At 37.1% G+C, this 22,998-nt stretch overlaps 1 protein-coding gene and 1 long non-coding RNA gene across 2 annotated transcripts; one reads left to right on the forward strand and one right to left on the reverse strand.

Annotated features, from left to right (window-relative positions):
• Positions 1-189: 189 nt before the first annotated feature.
• Positions 190-18,035, reverse strand: LOC149500442 (uncharacterized). The gene is made up of 3 exons (XR_016324923.1): positions 17,898-18,035; positions 17,590-17,690; positions 190-746 (listed from the first exon to the last, which is right to left on the reverse strand). It is a non-coding gene; the product is annotated as an uncharacterized LOC149500442 (long non-coding RNA).
• LOC114244474 (forkhead domain 102C) lies at positions 1,593-3,153 on the forward strand. Its single transcript, XM_028176316.2, has one exon. The coding sequence runs from the start codon at positions 1,638-1,640 to the stop codon at positions 2,583-2,585; it is 948 nt and encodes a 315-aa protein (XP_028032117.2). The 5' UTR covers positions 1,593-1,637; the 3' UTR covers positions 2,586-3,153.
• Positions 18,036-22,998: the final 4,963 nt, after the last annotated feature.

Below are 22,998 nucleotides of genomic sequence, written 5' to 3' on the forward strand. Positions count from 1 at the left end.
CAAAATACCTACGCCCTACCACGAATTATAGGTTTGAACTTATAAAAAATTTAAAACGACTCGATTGTAAACTGTGATTTTTAATAAAACCCAAAAAGAAAACACGCTTCGCCAATAATATAAAAAAAAAAAACTTTCTAAATGAAAATATTTGATGCGTGCAATAATTGGCTTTCTGACAACGAACGTAATACTCTTTTGTTTGAATCAATCGAACTGTACAAACACTTCGGATGCGGACCCACCGAACCTCAGTCCCTCATTGTCTAACCTACATATACCTAAATGTTTCCTGCGATTTACTTATTCCACAAAACACTGCTTTCTCGAAACGAAACACAAAGGCTCCAGCCGTGGAGACTGGAGACAGTAAACAAAATGGCGTATTTAAATGGGCGGTAACTGCATCGAGAGTCGCGCGTTACAACGATACCATCCTCTGCCCCTCTCGCACACAGACACGATTCTTGCCCGTGCTTTTTGTTTTCAAACGCACATTCCCAATTCGAAAACATAATACGTTTAGCTTTTGACAATGCAGAATTCATCTTTATTTTTTCGTAGCTTAGATCGAATTCCGAATAAAACAACGTTAGATTTGAAATTGTTACTTGTGTTGTTGTCGTGCATGAAACTGTTCTGCGATTATCCCTCTCGCTCTCCGGTAGGGGAAGGTATTTTTCTAGCTGCATCCCTTTCCCGCTCACCTCCTGAGAAGTAATGTGTTGTTGTGTGTTGTGATATCTCTGAAATAACAGGGAAGCACTCGCTACAAAGTTGTCATTTGTAACGGTTTTGATGATGTACAGATAGAAAAAAAAGCACGAATCTATATTTATCGTTAACGATGGTGAAAAATGGTATATAGTATTGTACTAAACACTTATATGTTTGCCACATTAAAATAATTGTTTAATGCCAATTTATATTAGCATGATGTCGCAATAATCTATATTAGTTGTGATACTGGAACACGCTAGGATTATTTGCCTATGCAAGCTCTTGTTTGTTATTTGTTCATAATTTGGTAATGCTTAGTATTTTTTTATGTCAAAGTCAGAATACAGTTTTTATTGCAAGTAAATTGAATTTACGTAATACGTTGTTATAATTTAAAGGGAAAGCTTTTGTTTCAATAATTGAAATGGACAGAAAAGATTAGGACTATGATAAACATTACGTCAGCAACAAAACCTCCTATTGGTAATTATTTTTTCCAAACCCAGTAATTTTCTAACTAAAGCAGAGTATTTTTGCCTTAGTTTTTTAAACTTAAATCACCTTACGAACACTTATATTGGAAAATTATAAAAAGAAATAGGCCGTTACGATCTGTGAAAATGAATCTAAATAATACGTCATATTATTTTCCTAATTACCTCACAAACAACATTAAAAGAATAATGTATTTTACAATAGAAGGTGATTAGGAATTTTATTGCTGGCTGTACTTGTAGCCTCAAGGCAGGGAGCGTGGAGTCGCAAAGCCACTGGAGTGGGCCGTCGCTAAACAATAACACGTATACAAGTGTAGGGCGGCGGTGATTGGCTGAGGTCGGTCCGGCCCCCATCCGAACTCGCGGCCGTCGCTCCGCCGCGCTTAGCTCCACTCCGACGCTGGCTCTCTGCTTGACAACATGTGCAGCGGTGCCGAGGGAGGCTCCTGGCCGCTCGGTAAAGACGCTCCGACAGTTACGGCTGCCGCAATCGACCACTATCGTCTTCAGCTTTACAACTACGCCGTCGCCGAGCGGCTACGGCTATATCCACCGACGGTAGCACCATGTTACGGACCCTACGGACCGCGCCTGGCGCTGTCCATGTCGCTGCTGCAACAACGCGCCCTGCAACCCGAAGAACCGAAGCCCCAACACAGCTACATAGGACTCATCGCGATGGCCATCCTCAGTTCGCCAGAAAGGAAACTAGTTCTATCCGATATTTATCAACATATTTTGGACAATTATCCGTACTTCCGAACCCGCGGTCCCGGCTGGCGCAACTCAATACGACATAATCTATCATTGAACGACTGCTTCGTGAAGGCAGGCAGGTCGGCTAATGGGAAAGGGCACTATTGGGCCATACATCCTGCAAACGTTGAAGATTTCCGAAAGGGCGATTTTCGAAGACGCAAAGCCCAGAGAAAGGTGAGAAAACACATGGGACTAGCGGTGGACGACGATGGCGAAGACTCGCCTTCGCCGCCGCCGCAATCGCCTCCCCCGACAGCGTTACCACTTCCGTTCTGGAATGCGGCCCGACTTGCCGGCGGAGGGCAGCCGCGCAAACGACAATTCGACGTCGCCTCGCTGCTGGCGCCCGACGAAACTCCCGAGAAAAGGCAGCGGCGAGATAGCAGCTGTGACGAAGAACCCGAGGAAGATATAGATGTGGTAGCCAGCGACCAAGAGGAACGCGGTGTAGATGAAGAAACCAGAGGACGGTTGACAACGGCTACACAGTATCCGCTGCTGGGGGGATGGTGGCCGGCATTGGAACCCGCACTACTCCAGCAGCTAAGGCGGCACGCCACGCCTGCGCCTCCAAGCCCTCCCGACCAACATCGCCCGCCGGATATTTAAACTGTGCCAAATATAACTAACCGATTGTATAAATTGTGAATATTCAATATGAACTGTAATTATGATACCGGAGTGGAATTTACGTTTAGTGAAATTACTCTATAGATTAATTCTAAGCTATTCCCGATCGTGCTCTTTCTGTGTTATACCGTAATTATGTTGCTGACTTCCAATTTTCAATTCTTTCTTGAAGCTCTATATAATAACCTGTATTTAGGAAAATTCTTTTCTTTTTTTCTTTTTCTACAAATTCTACATTTTTTGTGAATTTTACTTTGTACCTTACGTTGGATATTGCTATTCCGAAGTGATCTTTCATATGAAGTCATGTTTAACTTAAATCGTTCATGTAAAGTCTGAAAACGACCAAGCTATGTATGTAGATAGGGTGTACGTGTCTATTTGTACATATGTATCGGCACGCGATAATCGTGTCCACGCTATGTTGTTAATAATTATGTAAACATAACGTTGTTTATTTACTAGAATACGTATTGATTTAATTAAAATAAACAAAAGTATGAATTAGTATTATTGAAACAAATAAATAGAAATTTAAAATAACGAAGACAAACATGTTTTATTTCAATGTTATTATTATTTGATTAAACTGTAGGTCGTTGATGTGTATAATGGAGTTTACATAAAAAAAAATTGTATGAAAATAAACATAAAGCTTCATCAATCACTTTTACTATATCGTAGAAGCAGATTTAAATGTCTTTTTTTCGGTTTCTTATAAGAGTCATCTTCCAAGGAATGCAGAAGCAGCTCCTTAGAGATCTTTGAGTTACGATACAAATGCAGCACATAAGCCCACATATAATTTCTTGTAGTTTATTTTTTAAAATAGTGCCGTAGGTTATGCTTATCGAAAAATAAATAGTTAATTCTAATTATGCTTTGATATTCTACATAAATATCGTGCTATTTATTATTATTTATACTCTATTATGTACAGGAATATAAAAAGAATAATAACAAACATAAACAGAACATTCAAATTATATTACTTAAGCCATTCAGGAGTTTTGAGTGAACCTATTTTATCATTAAAAATCATTAAATTTAACGTCTTAAGTCGTAAAGCTATACGAGTATGGTATTACTATTATAATATGACTAGCGGCCCGCTTCGGCTTCGCCGGGGTCTTTCACAAAAATTTCAACGATATTTGACGTGGTTTTATTTTTAAAAATAAAAGAACACTTATTGCTGCATAACTATAATAGTTAGACATATGCTGTCGCGACACTTTTTGTAAATAATAATGTGTTCTACAAAGTCGTAGTACATTATTTTATTCTATCGTTTATAGTTTTCGCAGGGCACGCGATGTAAAGAATACGTTAGGTATCTTTTTTTACACTTTGGGTTACATTATTGAAGTTTTAGTAAGGATCCCTATTTTTTTCAAAAAAGATTAATGCCTATGTCACTCGGGAATAGTGTAGCTTCCCAACAGTGACAGAATTTTTCAAATCGGTACAGTAGTTTCAGAGCCCATTCAATACAAACAAACAAACAAATCTTTCCTCTTTATAATATTATATTATATAAGTATAGATTAGATACCTACTTCTTTCACACACTATTCATATTTTTCAGACTAATATGCATCCAATCTTTCTCGTAGTTTCATAAGGGAAGAACAATCCAATGAGGCATTTGTGTAATAAATGTAGTTAAATATTTATATTACTTTATGTTTTATTTATTTCTTTCTCTATATAGATACCTCAACCTCAATTTTAAACTTTAACCTAAATTCCAATATAGATCCTATATTCCAAATGAGAAATTATTAAACTTAAATATTTTTTTTACAAAATTGTCTCAACAATTTCGGGCAGTTGCTTTTCATACCGACGGTTAGACTTAGAATTAGGTAGGAAAATAAGTGAAGGAATTCATGTTATGAACGAGGGTAGGTAGCGGCAATGTTTCAAGGTGCTGATAGCTTTTCTTCTCTAGCTCTGGGTTACTTAGATTTTAGATTAAAGTGTGTATTTTTTGTTGAATCTTTTTGCTCGCTTGATTCATTCACCTCGGATTACCACCATATATTCAATACACAGAATACATAATATTAGGTATTACAATTAGAAGGGTTGTACAATTTAATATTTATTTTAGAAAACAAATTTTTTTGCGAGTATTCAGAGATTATTCCTCAAAGGGAACATCATTAAGTTTTACTTAACGGTCGGGAAACTTATACAATAAATAGTTTTATTGATGTATTTTTACAACAAGATTTATAAAATTATAACAAGATTATAATGCTTATAGCAGCTATTGTTAATTTGAAATACCACGGCAAAGTCGAATTGGACAGAAGAAATGTAGGATACCCTAAAAAAGACAAGATAAACACGAATTAGATAAGTTTGTTAACATAAAAAATACTAGAAAGAAATATGCTGTCCAAATTCAGAACGCTGTTGAAGTATAATATATGGTATTATGGTAATATGACATTCATACGTATAATGCCTTATAAGTTAGTTTCATTGTAAGGCAATAAAGGTAGGTATATTGACTGACTCGGCGGTAAAGTAGTTCGAGGGTTTAATTCCCACATCGGACAAACATTTGAGTGATAGGCAAATTTGTTTACTTTTTATCTGGATGGTTAATATCTATATTTGTATATATTTAAATGTATTAAAGTATGTATAACAGTCTATGGCCCCGTAGTACAGGAAATCCTAGCTTGAGGCGAGACTAATGCGTGTGACTTGTTTTCGATTATTATTGTTATTATTATTTTTATTTGCCCTTGCAGGCAGACGAGCATACGGCCCATCTGATGGTGAGTGGTTACCGTCGCCCATGAACTTCAGCAAAGCTAGGGGCAGAGCCAAGCCGCTGCCTACCGTTAAGTACTCTCCACAAGCCTCGTTTGAAGAAGGAAAAGTCATAGCGCTCGGGAAACACCGTGGAGGGGAGCTCATTCCAAAGCCAGATGATACGTGACAAATAAGATCTATGGAAACGCATTGTGGATGAACGGTGGCGGGCAGTGCGATGGTAAAAACGTGATGACGGTATCATCACAAACAATTCCTCAGAGCACTCCCCATGGAACATACGGTACAAAATAGACATTATATTATAATGAATGATATATTTCATACATTAGTGAGAGAGATATATCGAGCCGTGAAAGACTATTTGGTTTGAGCCATGTTTTTTCAACTACACAGAAGAGCCATTTCAAGTTTAAAATTTGGAAAAAATATCGTATCAAAAAAAAGCCTTTTTCAACCTATTTGAATTAAGTAAACTTTATTGAAGTTCAATTAAAAACATCGAATTGTTGATACTAATACCTAATAAAAGGAATCTTTAATTACAAAAATAAATGTCGCTTATTAAGCGAAATGTCGCTTAAACCAAATAGCCTTTCACCCGTTTGATATATTTATTGCTTAGATGGGTGAACGAGCTCACAGCCCACGTGGTGTTAAGTGGTTACTGGAGCCCATAGACATCCACAACGTAAATGCGCCACCCACCTTGTAGTTAAGTTCAAAGATCTCAAGTATAAATTGTGATGTTTAAAATATACATGTACTAGTCAAAACTCAGTAGGTATATGTATATTGCTTCTATTCGGCGGATCTTTGGTTTGTCTTTTACCGATCGCTATCAAATTTCACGGAATCACTCGACGGACCAATCTGAATATTTTCTGATAATTTCATAGAAAACCATCGACTTTTATAAATATAGGTATTATCTAAAAAAGTAATTTCTCTTATAGTTTGTCGTAATTATTGAGCTTCAATAGCGAAATACGCAACATTCCACTCTTTCTTGGAAATACTACTGATACAATGAAACAGTTTTTTGTCTCGCTCTTACGTACAGTGAGAGAGCGACTTAGATCCACAAAAAGACAGGCTTAGTGTTACTAGGAATTTTAATGAGTCATGTTATACCTAAGTATATTAATATTTCGGACGCAGCTCGTGAGAATTTGCTATGAACAAAAGACAAAACTTTAACCAATTCATAAATGACTTGGTCAGAACAATATGTACCAATTTAGGAGGATTATAGTAATTATTTTAAAATATTAGCGTGTTAATGTATATTTCTACGTAAAGGTTTTTAAAAACGTGTACTTACATAATGCGATAACAATTGAATTTTTAGAATTTCTTGTTACTTACATTATTAATAAAATAACATTTTAGTGAAATTAGGTATCAACTACCTACATGGATTATTTAAAAATTAAGTCCAGATGCTGCGTCACTTCTAATCCACATATTCATTTTCAATACATACTATAAGTACCTAATACATTCAATGCAATATTTCTCCCAGAGTTTGATGGACAAACTTTTTTCCTTTGTTTTATTTAGGTACATTACATTATTAAACCATAAATCGCGTCACAAAAAAGTCGCATTTATTATGTAAGTAACTTTAAGCTTTTAAGTGCTTTTTCGCTTACAACCAGCTCTCTATTAGAAGAATGAACAGTTTAGCCGTTCCCTTGACACTGACAATTTATTTGCAAAGATCTGTCCATATAAAGGAAAATATTTTGAGTCATATAAAGTCTTGTGAACGAACTTAGAATTCGACACGGTTGATAAACGATTTGTGTCCCTAATAGCATTAAAGTGTGTCTCAGATAGCATTGAAGAACTATGCTCCTATGGCGAGTGCGGCGATGATATAATGGAAACGATATGGTTTCGGTGGTTATGGTGAAACGATATTTAATTTCTCAGAGCGCAAGGTTTTTATTTGACGGTATCTGACCGCGATTTTAATGCTATCGTATATTAATGGTCACGATCACAGATAGACTATGGGTTGGAAGACGGGTGCCCACAAATATGTCTATTCTCTTCGATTGTTTGAGTATGTTTCATTGTACACGACAATGTTATCAAAAATAAAAATAAAAACTTTCGTTTATTTTTTATACACCATACTTTATGGTGATTAGATGGAACTAACTTCAACACAGAGTGGATTAGATGGAACTAACAGGAGACATCATGGATGGAAAAACAAATGCAAAACATTCAACATGAAAACACAACGGGAGGTCGAATTCTTAGAGCGATCTCTCCCATTGGGTAGACAATAATTGTCGGAGCAAAGATATCAATTGCGATCTTCTCATCATATGAAAAACTTTTACCAGTTAATTTTTCTGACTGCCTCTTTTACTCATTCCTATTCAGTGAAATAAAAAATCGCGGTACGAACCCGTTGAATAAAAATATTTGTGCTCTGTTCGAAATGGCATTAAAAAAGCTTGTCAATTCATTTGTGTTTTAAGATTCATGCCAGTGTTTAGAGCCTAATCCTAAGACGTATCATTAAGTTTGATATCCAGTATACCGGTCTTTCTTGTTACGTGGTTCTGTAGTTAGCTCAAATTAAAACTAAAGAATTGAGAGTGAATATGGTCTGCCACCTTTGTCGAATCATCGCATCAACATGCGGTTCGCGGCACTGTTCGAAAACAATCCTAACATGCTTTAGAAACATCGTAAAAATAACGGACCCAAATATTTACGGTCTTCGCATTATAATTTCGCAAACCAGTAAGGTGCAAGAACGCAATTTTTTATCATGTTATCAGCATAACAAAAGTCTTACAAACTCGAACGCATTCATGGGAAGGGACGAATGCGTCAACTTCCTGGCGCTTATCTGCGGGCTCGATATTGTTCTCTTTAGTCCGAGATTAAACGCAGACATTATCTACGTGAAACAATCTCACATTGTTCGAAAACTGTGGCTTTTGACGACAACACAAATATGTATAAGTTGACTTTACCATTTGCTAGTTTTTATTCCAAATCGTTGAGAAGTACATAATTTAATAATTAACTCTCAAGCCGTGATAAATTGGTACGCGTGCGTTTTATATGATAATTCGTATTGATTTTGCATATCTGATTCTAATTGAATCATAGATCAGCTAAATTATTACGATCAAAGAGCCACTGCACGACAATATTGATGGACCAATTGAAAGGAATCTAAAACATATAAATATAAAGGCGCTGGAAAAGGAAAAAGCTTTTCAAACTTCGCCTGAAATAGTCCATTAGGCAGCCATTGAGGTGTGAAATCCGAGAGTGACCGGGACCCGTCGATAAAACGCGTCCACTCCCCGAGAATTGCCTCCGTCGAATCTAAACGTTGCCAATTCCACAGAGCTCCGACAAAGGCTGACTTTTAGCCTCGACAATAAGCGAATGAGGCAAATTACCGCTTTTCGACACTTGAAAGTGTCCGACGAACCGAGTGGGGCATTGTTGTTGAACGGTTTGCGTAGTGAAACAAAACGATAACAATAAACAGTAAAAGGAAAGTGTAGTAGTGTTTTGCGTGCGACAAAGGGCGCCCCGGTAATAGGTGTTAATGTGTAAGGACTGAGTGAGCATCGTGAATGAAGGCCGCCCGCCGCGACCCCAGTTCTCCGGCGCTATTTTACAACAAATCATCGTTGCGATGATTGACAACATTGTGTTTTTTTGTGCGCTGCTTAATGAACTCTGATTTGCACTTCTGTTAGTTAACTCAAGTGTATTTTTAAGTTTGCTCGATATATTTATATTTTTTTTATTTCTCCGACTATCAATAAAATAATTCGACGAATACAATGTGATAATAATATACCTACTTCATCTGTATAATGTGTTACTGTAGGTTTACGTACGTCTGCTGCCGCCAAGAGAAAACGTTTTATTCCCAATTAACATTGCAAATAATCCAACTGCTATTCCGTCTAAATCGACAACAGATAAAAGTTATATATTGACCATATAATAATCATTCAAAAAGAGGGCATTACAGAAAGAAAAAGAGCGTAAGCAATTTTAAATACTAGTAGTCGAAATTCGACTATAATTATAAATTAAATTATAAATTTGAACATTATTATGGTTCTATTGTCAAAGACTTTATTTATAATTTCGCCAAGGCTACACTATAGACAAATAATATTAAAGATAAACAATATAAATATCTATATATTAATACGTGAAGCAAAAACTTTGTATCCCTTTTTACGAAAATTGCGCGGACGGAGGAGTATGAAATTTTCCACACATAAAGAGAATATAGAGAAGAAGTGCACAATGCTAATATTTTTTTAAAATAATGCATAAAAGATGCATTAAATCAATAAAGAAAACATTACACACACTACATACCGTGTATTTGACGCACACACGCATGCATACTATTTATTGTCAAACTTTTGTTCTTGACGTCTGTGGTCAAATTGAGAATAGATTAAATATTGTTTATCTTTGTTAATGTTTTTTATAGTGTAGTCTTGGCGAAATTTGTGATTATAAAAGTATAAAATACAATCATAATAGTGTACAAACTTACAATTCCAATTAATTATAGTCGAATTTCGACTACTGCGAGACCACTAGTATTCTCAATTTGACGACAGATTTTAAACAACAACAAAAGTTTGACAATAAACAAAAGAGTATATATGCGTGTGTGTGTCAAACACATGGTAGTGTGTGTAATATTTGTTATTTATTGATTTAATGTTTTTTTTTAATGCATAATTTAAAAAAGGCTTCTCTATATTCGCTATAAGTGTGGGAAATTTCATACTCCTCCGTCCGCACAGTTTTCGTAAAAAGAGGTACACAAAGTTTTTGCTTCACGTATTAACATATAGATGCCACCAACAATTTATCTAAGTAGGCGGTTCCTTTAAAACAAGCAGCTGGTGTGTACACAACGTAACCGGCTGAAGGGAAGCGAGTCAAGTTAGTGATGTAACGAGATGGTCTCTCGAAGTAGGGCGCCACAGAGTACAAACACCAGCAAAACAAACAGCCCTCGAGATCCTCGAGTGGACCGCCCGCTGATTCGCAAGGGTTCACGGAAACGAGGTATCCTATACCTTCACAGCTGAAATTTATTTACACTATTGTATATATCGCACACACGGTGCAATAATATCACTTATGCAAGTTATGTAATTTTTCAGGAGAAATGTTGGAAAATTCAACATCTTATTATGTTTATAGTTCTGCTAGACTAAAGAAATAAAAACAATAATACCTTTTTAAGCGACAACTTTAAATTTAATCAGTAAAAGCAAACATCTCATTGATATAACTATTAAAAAATGTATTTTCTCATACTCAGTTCAATTTTAACAAAAATTGTATAAGTGACTTTATAACAGCGTATGTGCGATTTCTTTTTTTCTTTTGGAGTTTTCTTGTGGACCAATATTTAGTCTGAATTAAGCGTTAACGTCTCTCAATTTAAAACAAATAAAGTGATTGTATAAACGTAATGAAAATCAAAAGAGCTTTAATAACTTGAATTATGTTAAATTGAAAATAATTGTATTCAAGCATCGCAATGGCCTAAGAGATAAGACGCCCGTTTCATTCATATTGGGCGATGCAACTGTGCCGGTGTTCGAATCCCGCAGGCCGGTACCAATTTTTTTAATGAAATACATACGCAAGACATGTTCACGAATGACTTCCCGGTAACCGTACCCGTCGAACTCGACAAAGAGGTCGACGTGTAACCTGAGCCATGCATCAGCCCGCTGAGTTTCTCGCCGGATCTTCTCAGCGAGTCGCGATTCCGATCCAGTAGTAGATTCATTCGCGAACCAATTGCTCTTGAGTTGTTGGGTCTACTTCGGAGGCGCTCGGGCAGTTGGTAGCATATTCCACCCTTCTTTGCTGAACCTTTGCTCGCCCACCTGTCCTGGTGAAACTGGAAAGGCCTCCGGGCTACCAGTAATCTTTCAATCATAAAAAAAATGACTTCCACGATGAAGGAATAGCGTCGTGTAATAAAATCAAATGCGCCAAAATTATAATTTGCTTCTATGGTGGTAGGGCGTCTTCTCAACACACACGAGTCAGTACCAATAAATACCCTTCCTATTTTTACCACGAAGCAGCTTCCGTGGGGCAGACGCTGTACTATCTGACAGAGACTTAGAACTCAAGTCTTGAGTTGTTATTTAGCATCAGGATATAATATAAGCATAGGCATAATATAAGATAGGATAAGATATAAGATATGATATAAACTAAGGTCCCAACATCTGTAGACCGTCAAATCCCACACCCCGCGCAACCCCTAGGTGCGGATACCTGGTACCTAGTACCCGGATACCTGGTAGGAGGCTCAGCCCTCTGCCCGAAAAGGGACATAAAGCCTGTTCAACCTTCTAAGCAAGTTTTTTTTTAATCCTAAAAAGTTTCCACTATACCTTTATAAGTCTGTATCTGACTGCTACATGTATTTTGCCTTTATAAGTCTATATCGAACTATTACGATTTCCATACGAAATAATTGCGTGACCGAGTGAAATACGTCACGCGCTTTCCGATCCACCGGTTCTTTTACAAAAACACCGGTGCAGTCTATGCTACAATTCGATTAGCGTTTAGAACGAAAAACTGAGGCCTTAGAACTTATATCTCAAGGTGGGTGGCGCATTTACGTTGTAGATGTTTATGGGCTCCAGTAACCACTTAACACCAGGTGGGCTGTGAGCTCGTCCACCCAGCTAAGCAGTAAATAAAAAAGGAATATAAAGGCCAACATTGCCAAAACAGCGCCAAATAATAATGAAAAAGACAATATTTAAATTGGATGCTAATGATTTGTTATCAATTAAAGTTTCCATCTAAATGAACTACACTAAGATTCGTTGAGATCAAAATCGAAAGTTAAATTAATCACTAAATAGCAGAGCAATATTAATGTATATTCTCTTTAAATCGTAGTCTGACCGATACGAAAATCTGTTGAAAAAAAAAGTTAGCGAATAACGAATGAAATGCAATGATGTGTGCTGCATTGGGAGTCGGTCGCGCGGTAACATTTAATTGTGGCCGGGACGCGACAAGCCACCCTGCTGACATCCCTTAGCGGAAATACTACTGTGCTACTAAATGTTTAGGGATTCGTGGAGCATTTATAGGGAAGAGTTTGTGTACATTATTGCGATTTGCGATAAATTATTTTGAAATGTTTTAGAGGTTATAATTGTAGGAGTGGTAAGAACGGAACGTATGAAAATAGTGTGGAACGGAGCGTTAAGATGTGAGTGAGAGAAAACGGAAAGAAAGGGAGAAGAGAATGACAGATAGAATGACAGAGAAAAAGAAGATGGCGAAGACGGTTGAAAAATGAACAAGACGTAATAACAGTGTTAATTATTAATTATTATTATAACAGAAGATTTTGGAACAGTGGAAGTTTTATTTTATGCGCTGCGATCCCTATTCTACCTAATTATTACTAGACGATGACCGATAATTTTTTTTTGATAACGCCATCTTGTTGTGTCTTTAAAGCAGTTAGTTGCTCTCAATTAAGAGTTCAATTCACTTAAGTAAGTACTTAAGTAAGTTACTCAAGTAAGTTCATTATCGATAAAGTTGATTATTGAAAACACGAACAAAACAACATTTTCTGATAATAAACTGTAAGAAGATCGATTTATCGCCCCCGAAATCCCCTGTATACTAAATTTTATGAAAATCGTTGGAGCCGTTTCCGAGATTCAGATTATATATATATACAAGAATTGCTCGTTTAAAGGTATAAGATTCACTAGTCATGTATTAAAATAATCATAAGTTTTTTTTTTCCTACCCTTTACTGATGATCTAGAGACTATATCAGCGTTATCGGGCTAGTAGGTGAGCTCAAACCTGAGGACGTTGCTAGCACGAACCCTAGCAAGAGCCGTGCTTCGCAGAATCTACCACCGGATCGGAAACGCGACCCACTGAGAAGATCCGACGAGAAACTCCGTGGGCAGTCTGTGGGTTAATTTAACATACTCAACACTCGTATTTAAATTTACTATATGTATAGAAAAAACCACGTTGCATTTTCTCGCGACAAAGAATTGCTAATGTAACTCTGGTCTATAAATTACTAGTCGGATATTAATTGTTATCGATAGGTAAAACCAAAAACCAGCCTGTATATTGCAATAATTATGCTAAGTTATTTACCGTGATAAGATTAATCGAAGTTATAAACGATCCTTGTGCAAAATTTTCACCCAAAGGAGAAACCCCATTTTGGGCCTAAGCGTTACACGAATGGGATATGTACCAAAAAATTCGTCTATTTTGCTTGATTAACCTATTAAAATCTTAGCTTCATTGACAATGGCCAAGTGTAGAAAATAAGTTGAATTCAATTTTTTGTTTTAAACAATCTTTGTAAACATCTGCAACACTTATTTCAATATCCGTAACTAGCTCCACAAACGTGCGGATTAGAATTAGAGCATCCATAAAATAGGATCGATTTAGTGGAAATCAAGTGTAAAAAATAATTAATACTCTTTTGCTTTAGGATAAATTACTGTTTTTATAGGCATTTTAATCAATGTAAATAGAGTATGGCCATCGAATCGTGACACAACTACTTACAATGGCGGCAATTCAAAATATCTACAACTGACATCATTAAATATAGCATGAAAGGGTAGTTTTGCATTTTTATATTAATATGACTATGCCATAGAAAAACACAAATGTATCAAATCGTGATAAGTTATCTTTAATGTTGCCAACTGAAGATATTTTGGATTTTGCCGTAAAGCAGTAATGCGTTTCAGTTTGAAAGGCGGGGCAGCCGTTGTAACTATACTGAGACCTTAGAACTTATATCTCAAGGTGGGTGGCGCATTTACGTCGTAGATGTCTATGAGCTCCAGTAACCACTTAACATCAGGTGGGCTGTGAGCTCGTCGAAGGGTATCTAAGCAATAAAAAATTAAAATAAAAAAGGCATGAAATAAAATGAAATGAAATGTGATTAGATAATATGGGAGCACGTAATGATTTATATTTTATATAAAAAAGTTATCATATAAATATAGTTTTTCATATAAAAAAGTTTTCATTAAAATTAAAATAAGACTGACCTAAAGGTCTTAGTTACCAGGTCATAAAATCCCTTAAAAAAATCATTTCGTGCGCAGCGCGTTTCGCATTACGTTGTTTTTAATTTTTGGCTTTCGTTCGTTTTCGTAAACGACCTAACGCGCGATTTCTCGTAACAGGTTCCATTTTTATTTTAAAGCAACCTGTTGCTGCAACAGGTTTCGTAAAAAAATACTTATCTTTAGTAGGAAATAGCCTCAAAAATATCGTTTTTATTAAAATATCTCGAACAATAAACATAACCTAAAATGTAAACATTGTCTGATTTTACCAATTTGGCCATTGCTGGGAGACCTGAAAATTGGGCTCATGAAACCTTCTTAGGTATTGTAACTTATACCCAAATTCTAGCACTGTAACGCCAGGCCCAAGTTTGTATGGATTTCGGGTTTGTCCTTTGTGGGTGATTGAGTAAAAAACACAAATCTTTCACATTTACAATATGCGAAGATTAAAAAGATTAGAAAACGCGAAGAGAATTATAGAAACGTAGGACCTCTTGTGAGTCCACACGGGTAGGTACCACTACCCTGTCTATTTCTACCGCGAAGCAGTAATGCGTTTCGGTTTGAAGGGTAAGGTAGCCGTTGTAACTTTACTCAGACCTTAGAACTCACATCTCAAGGTGGGTGGCGCATTTACGTCGTGGATGTCTAAGGGCTCCGGTAACCACTTAGCACCAAGTGGGCTATGAGCTCGTGCACCCATCTAAGCATAAAAAAAGGAATGGAGATATAAGCAGGAAGTTAATTTCGAAAACAAGGCAAATAAAAGGGAAAGCAGTGCAGCAATCAACAATCGATAGAATAAAGTGTGATATCATGCAGGTTTCTTAGCTCTTGATACTGGAACTCAAGACTTTGATAATATAATCCAAATAGTAAATATTTCACAAGTGGACCTCACATGTGTATATGTTTTTATTAAAGTATCAACAGAATCCATACGACCACAAGAGCTACTATGTGGATGTGCTTTCAATAAACACAATGTTATTTGTGTGAGCTCGTTACATTCTATATTATGTTTGGTATCGATATTTGGGATTATCAACATAATATGTTATCCAAGATTCCTTGAAACAATATTAAGCGGTTAGAATTTTTATTTTATTGCTTAGATGAGTGGACGAGCTCACAGCCCACCTGGTGTTAAGTGGTTACTGGAGCCCATAGACATCTACAACTTAAATGCGCCACCCACCTGGAGATATAAGTTCTAAGGTCTCAGTATAGTTACAACGGCTGTCGCACCCTTTAAACCGAAACGCATTGCTGCTCCACGGCAGAAATAGGCGGGGTGGTGGTACCTACCCGTGCGGATTCACAATAGGTCCTACCACCAGTGATTACGCAAATTAAAATTTTTCGGGTTTTGATTTTTATTACACGATGTTATTCCTTCACCGTGGAAGTCAATCGTGAACATTTGTGAAGTACGTATTTCATTCGAAAAATTGGTACCCGCCTGCGGGATTCGAACACCGGTGCATCGCAACAACGAATGCACCGGACGTCTTATCCTTTGAGCCACGACGACTTCAAAATCCTCATTGTATATACATATGTATTAGCTTGACTTGTATCTCTATTAGATATTTATATATCTGTGTAACGGAACCTTTGATAGTTGACCAATAGCAGTGCTCTTAATTGATTATATTGTGTAAAATTTATAGATTAAAATATGATATTAATATGAATTATCTATTTATTGTTTTTTTTTACCTATTGAAAGAATCTTCTTTTCAATCCTTTTAATTTGGAAAAGGGAATTTTAGTTCGTTGTATTTTCTTTGTAATATCTATTCTACTCTGCTGTTCATTTTATTGCTTATTAAATACTTAAATGATCTTCGGACTGGCTGTTTATAAAGAATAAATTTTCAGATACCAATATTCACATTGATTGGTTGCGGTGGATCGACTCGCAGTTGTTAAGTTTCTGACAAGTTGGAATTCCGTAAAACATGATACGTCTCCATTGTCACACAAAACAGGGATGTCAGTAAATATACTATTTTCTCCACAAAAAAAAAAACAGGTCGCCGAGTAAAGCCGTGAAGTTTTGAAAGCTACCCATGACAGGGCCCTTCGGAGAACGAATGTAGTGTTTACACTCGCTGCGATCACAATGGAGGCAAACTCTCCTCGCTGCTCGATTCTCGGATTATTTGAACGATACCCTGCCAAAGTTTGGACAGATGACTCGTATAAATGTGATAGGTTGCCAGAAATTTGGATTAAGTTTACATTGTAATGGGGTCATGCCTCTGTTTTAAATTGTTAGATTTAGGTTCCTCAATGCTTTTTGGTACATGGCTTTTTGGTTTACTAAGGTTTAGATGCAAACAAACTACATAGCAAATTAATTGAAGTTAATGTCATTCCACGAAAGTTAATTTTTAAATTAATCATTGTAACTTACAAACATTAAATTGAAGCATGTATAAATTTGTACGGTACCCTTATGTTGTATTTGGGTAAAAAATCGAACCATACTATATGCGCATAGAATAAAATATAGTAATTTTTTTTAAGAGATTTTATGACCTGGTAACTAAGACATTTAAGTCATGTCTTATTTTAATTTACATATTATATTCACATTTTCTTAAAAATGATAATATGGAGTGAAATGAAATGAAATGAAGATGATTAATTTGAGACATTAATCAACTGGGATGAAATTAAATGAAATGAGATGATATGGGATGAAATATAATCTCAGTAAAATGGTGGTCATTTACTGAGATTTTTTCAGTTTCTTCAGACTTTTTGGAGGATCCCGAAATGTTACGTCCAGCAGCTTTGTTTCGTTTTCCCACATTTGTGCACTTTCACAGATATGAAACAGTTAATAAACCACCGTTATTATACATTTAAACTTGAAGAAACACTAAATAGACAAAATAAAACAAATCACACAACTTCACTCCTCGCGTTCCCGCCAAAACGTCAAAAATATAATAACATAGATTAAACAACCAAAAAAAAAACTTTATTAAAAATTAATTTTGTTTGTTCTTTCTACTTACTTCTCGCATGAATAATATGTGTTTGCTTTCCCATATTCTCAGCGATGTTATTGTTGGTGAATTCTCATAAATTCCAGGTAAGTCGATCGTCTCTAAACGGGCTGCAATAACAAACACCATAACCAAACAGAACCGAGTCAAACACAAACACATTATAAGAGAACTTTTTTTTTTCTTAATTGCACGAGACAAGTTCTCAGCTCACTTATTACGTAAACAGTATAAAACTGAACGTCGGTGTATCGGTAGCTCATTAATGGACTAAAGTTTTCGTAAAATATTTGAACGGCTAGCCTAATCGTAATTACCGAGTGGTGGCCGCGGCGACATAAAGAACGCAGTCGGTCCGTGTTTGTCAGATGAAAGGCCGGTCTCGGTTGAAACACATCGATATACATGTGTAAATAAATATACGCTCTGACGTCTCAGACAAACATCTCCAACGGTCGATGATTGCTAACAGACCAGTTTCGAACTTGATCCATCTCTGAAGGCAGCTCAAACTAAATTAAAAATTGTAGAAGTACCCACGGTTTCACTTTCCGCATCCGAACTCTCCGTTCGAAATGTTTACGCTGATGCCCTAAATATTTCTCGTATAAAAGCTAAATATCTCGGATTAATTCAGTACTTTATCTTGCCATCATATTATCATTGTTTTGTGTCGCTTACATCGTTTCGAAGCTAAAACAATACGAGCAGACAAAATTAAAAAGTGTTTTGATTTTCGTGAATTGCCTGAGCTTGAAAAATGGGGTACTAATAACATTTTGAAAAATAGTCTGTATTTTGAAACGACAAGGAATTCAATTTAATTCATTACAAACTATTGTTGTAGTAGCTACGCTATGATGTTTTTTTTTCTGTTTTAGGAATTTTATCGTGGCATAGACGGAAGCCCGTATGGGTTATAGCTATCGTTCTGCGTGATTCGACCATAAATTAAATAGTACGATCTTATACGAATAAAATAGCTGCTCCAATACTCGTTGAGTCTCTTCATAGAAAGTAGGCTTTAGAATTAGTAAGTATGTACAGCAGGAAATTTAAAGACAACGTTTGTTGCAAACATTTACGTATTACGTAATTTACGTAATTAAGAAAGTCCTTAGTTTCTTGACGCTTTCGGCATGCGGTAGATCTTTACAAACACATAATGATCATCGTCACTTCGTTGTTTTGGTCAATAACATTATGTTTAACGTGATACGATTTTATTTTCTTAAGATTACATCGCCAAAAAATTAAAATAGGCAACTTTACAAACAACACAACGCAAATTATAAGTACTCGATTTCATTACGATCAAAATCTTGAAACGGTATCTAAAATAATGTGTGCTTGGTTCTAAAGAAAGGTACGAAATTAAATAAAGTTTTAAAATAGATCTATTTTAAGATTTTCTATTGTTTAATGCAAGTGCGGAATCGGCCAGGACGAGAGAGCATAGTTAACAACCGGATTGTCTTCTCAGGTTACGACTTGTGCCGATAGGAAATTTGTTGTTTTCACTATCTTCTTCTTCATCGTTCTTTCATTGCTGAAGGTCGCGACCACGCGTATGTAAGTCTTTCCGTGAAGATCGGTCCGCTGCGAGGTGGACCGCCTGTTGAATGGTGCCTCCAACTGGCCTCTTTATAGTGTCCGATCATCTTGTTAAGCTGCTTTCAGACTACGCTATAATATAAAGCATATGGTATATAGCTCATAGCACAACAATATCGCGCACCATATATTGATAAGGTTATTTTTTTTCCTACGTATGCTAATACATGTCGGTCTGGGGACCGGCGAGGGGGCCTAAGAAGACGACGTGCAAGCTGCTCTGCACGCGTTTTACGCAAGAGCATCCGGGTGATGGAAGGCCGGCTACCCTCGACCCACGCTGGTTGTGGCCCAGCGGGGTATTCCGTAGGGTAACCCACTCTAACCGGCGCCATCTAGGCGGGCTTCGGACAGTCTGCCGACCGAGAGGGCTGGTGGTCGTGGCGCCGACGACCGCCAGTCCGGCGTCCCAAGGGGGAGGGTGATGGGAGAGATGTGCTCCGCACTAAACGCTTCACTTTCCCCCCTTTGCCTTGTCATGAGTTCTGTCTCATGCGCGGTTTGGACGTTGGTTGTTGAGCGACAGGAGGTTTTAGTCAGTTCGACTCTGACATACCCCGCCCAGTATCCCCAGAAAAGGGCGGAAGTCCGGCGATTTCCTCAAAAAAAAAAACCTATGCTGATAGCCTTGAGAGGCTATTTCAGCGTAACCTTAACTAGTAGGCGAGCTCACGGGGCTTAAACCTGACGACGTTGCTAGCACGAACCCTAGGAAGAGCCGTGCTTCGCAGAATCTACCACCGGATCGGAAACGCGACCCACTGAGAAGATCCGGCGAGAAACTCAGTAGGCTGTGTCTGTGGGTTAATTTACTTGTTGAGCCCTTCGTCGCAAGCGACGGGTTCGCCGAGAACGGTGACCGGTGCTTGAGGTACCTAAAAGCACCGGACACGTTCACATTGTACTGTACTATATATTATTGGCTAAGTATACGTTGCTATACTATATGGTACTATAGTACAGCATAGTCTGAAAGCAGCTTAAGTGCGCTGCCTTAGGCTCGTTTCCCCTACACTTGACCAAGAATAAGAAGCTTTTCCAGACTATGCCTTGGACACCGCATGATATGTCCGTAAAAGCTGATGGTTCGATCTTGGCAAATGCTGGAAAGCAGCCTCGTGATGTGGTGCCTTGCAATACCTACATGATAAAAAACAATACATTCAGCTTTCGTCTTAACACACAAATTGACAAAATAAGTAGAAACTTTGAACATGTAGTGCACTAGTATTTGTATAACAAAAAGAATAATTTCTTGAAACTAATAACGCGTCATCTTTTTTCACTTTTGTAGGCAGGCTAGCAACAGCCTGATGATAGTGGTTACGTCAGCAATATTAGAGGCACAGTCAGCCGGTAGCTAACGCCACCTATTCGGATGACAATATTATTATTATTTTTCTCTACCTATTCGTTGGTAGCCTAAGGGGCTATTCCAGAGACGCCTGGATGGGTAGTTAAGCTCACGGGCTCAATTTGAAAAAAATTGCTAACATTAACTGGCATGAGCTATGCTTCGCAGAATCTAACACCGTATTGGAATCGCGACCCACTGAGAAGATCCGGCGAGAAAGTCAATGGGTTGTATCTATAGGTTAATTCGCACCTTAAGGGGCCTAAAATAATAATAATAATAATACATTGTACCACTGGTGCTATCCAGTACAGGCGTTATACCTAAACACCTACTCAAATCTTTAAAAATATTAGACATAGCAGAGAACACGTACATGACCATGCAAAAAGCCGCAATATTAAACACATGCCGTATAGTTCGTCAATTCTTGCAGGAAGACCTAAATATTCTGCAAGTAGAAAATGAAGCTCACTTGGCTTAGGCCCGTGAAGTTCATTATACCGAAATATCTTAAGTATTTCGAGAAACACAATACAAAAAAAATATAATAATAATAAAAAATATTTACTAACAATCACGCCACGCTAGCTGCTCTCGTGCTAAGTTCGTAAAAAACTTGTGTTACAGGTACCAGATAACGAAAATAAATGTAGGATTTTTATTATACACATACATATATTTAATATACCATCCATAACCCTGGAAAAGACATTTTATATTTATCATACAAATATCCTCCCTTGGCGGGATTCGAACCCGCGATACCCTTGTGTAGTGACCATGTCACTTACCACTACACCAGACGGCCGTTACCGCAGTACCGAAATTGGATCCGGAGAGTCCGACAAGATATGTTTCGGTCGACGGCGGCTTTGCCCCGTCACCTGGGTTGGATAAAATCATATTATATAAACAATCTCTGAAATACCAACAACAACAGTAATCAAATGAACGGCTTAGGAACACTAAGAGGTTAAAAGCTCAAACATACATTTTGAACAAGTTTTTATTAGCTTCATATTTATGTATGTTCTTTTGTAAGTAACGGAACCTTTGAATTATCGCCGACTCATTATCGCCGACTTCAATACGTCCGATTAACTTGTAAATTTATACACGTCTCATGAACCGATGACAATACAATAATTTTATAACTTCGCTCCAATATCCTGACCAATAACAAGAGGATGAAAACAATTTAATTCATAGTTAGTTTGGTTGGCTATTTACGCGTGTTTGTTAGTTTTTATACTAAGACAAAAAAACATAAGCAATTTTTTATTCATATAGTATCATAGATTTCATTTATTCTTTGAACGCATTAGGAGTTAAGGTTTATTTGTCTTCGTTAACAAATCGCTCGAGGTTTGCCTCTACACAATTCTTCAACCCGACATGGCCCAGAATAACTCAATACGGAACATTAATCTTTTGGTTTTGCCGGTTTTGGTGCCCTACGTGGCGCTCTGAAGTAATTATATCCATTTTTCTCTTCGGTCTTCTTACAAAGGTGCCGGAACATTTAGTAAACTCTGAGAAAGACGAATCCGAAGATACTGAGAGTGAATCTATTTCTAAGAGACTTAAAAGAAAAACACATTTACATTCACAAACAAAAGAAGGCAAATTTAGGCAATCCAGGCGCTTAGTAACAGTAATCGACCTAATTAGTTCAGTGCGCCGCGTAGGACACCGGTGACCTACATGGCAGTCAACGTGTTAAGGATTATTTGTAATTATTGACATTGAAAATTGATTATGATCCGCTTTATGGATACCATCGCCCACGGACCTCAGCTATGACAGGAGCAGAACAAATAGTTAAGCTATGTTTTTTTTATTGCTTAGATGGGTGGACGAGCTCACAGCCCACCTGATGTTAAGTGGTTACTGGAGCCCATAGACATCTACAACGTAAATGTGCCCCCGACCAAGTTTTAAGATCTCAGTATAGTTACAAGGGCTGCCTTACCTTTCAGACCGAAATGCATTACTGTTTCACGGCAGAAATAGGCATGGCGGTGGTACCTACCCGCGCGGACTCACAAGAAGTCCTACCACCAGTACGGTACAGCTTTTTTTACCGCCTTAAAGTATTTCCTATACTACTACAATCTAGCCTAATTTAGCCAACAAGGTGATTTGAATTAAACATAAATTAATAAATTAAGTATCGCTCAGAATGTGTCAATGGTATTCATTAATTGAAGATATGAGTGGACGAAGGGGCTAAGTACAATTTTTAAGATTTTTTAGTTTTTACATCGTATGAAGGTGTTATGTGCCTATAAACCATATTAGACCTTAAAACTCCGGGCTTAAAGTCTATTTTTAGAAATTGCATGTGATGATGGAGCTACGTACGAATAAAAAGTACAAGTAACAAAAGTTTATTGGCCTTTTTCTCAAAATTAACAAATTGTATCATATCACCCTTCATGCACACA

The sequence above is a fragment of the Bombyx mandarina genome, chromosome 21, assembly GCF_030267445.1.
Source record: "Bombyx mandarina strain Sakado chromosome 21, ASM3026744v2".
Classification (NCBI taxonomy): Eukaryota; Metazoa; Arthropoda; class Insecta; order Lepidoptera; family Bombycidae; genus Bombyx; species Bombyx mandarina.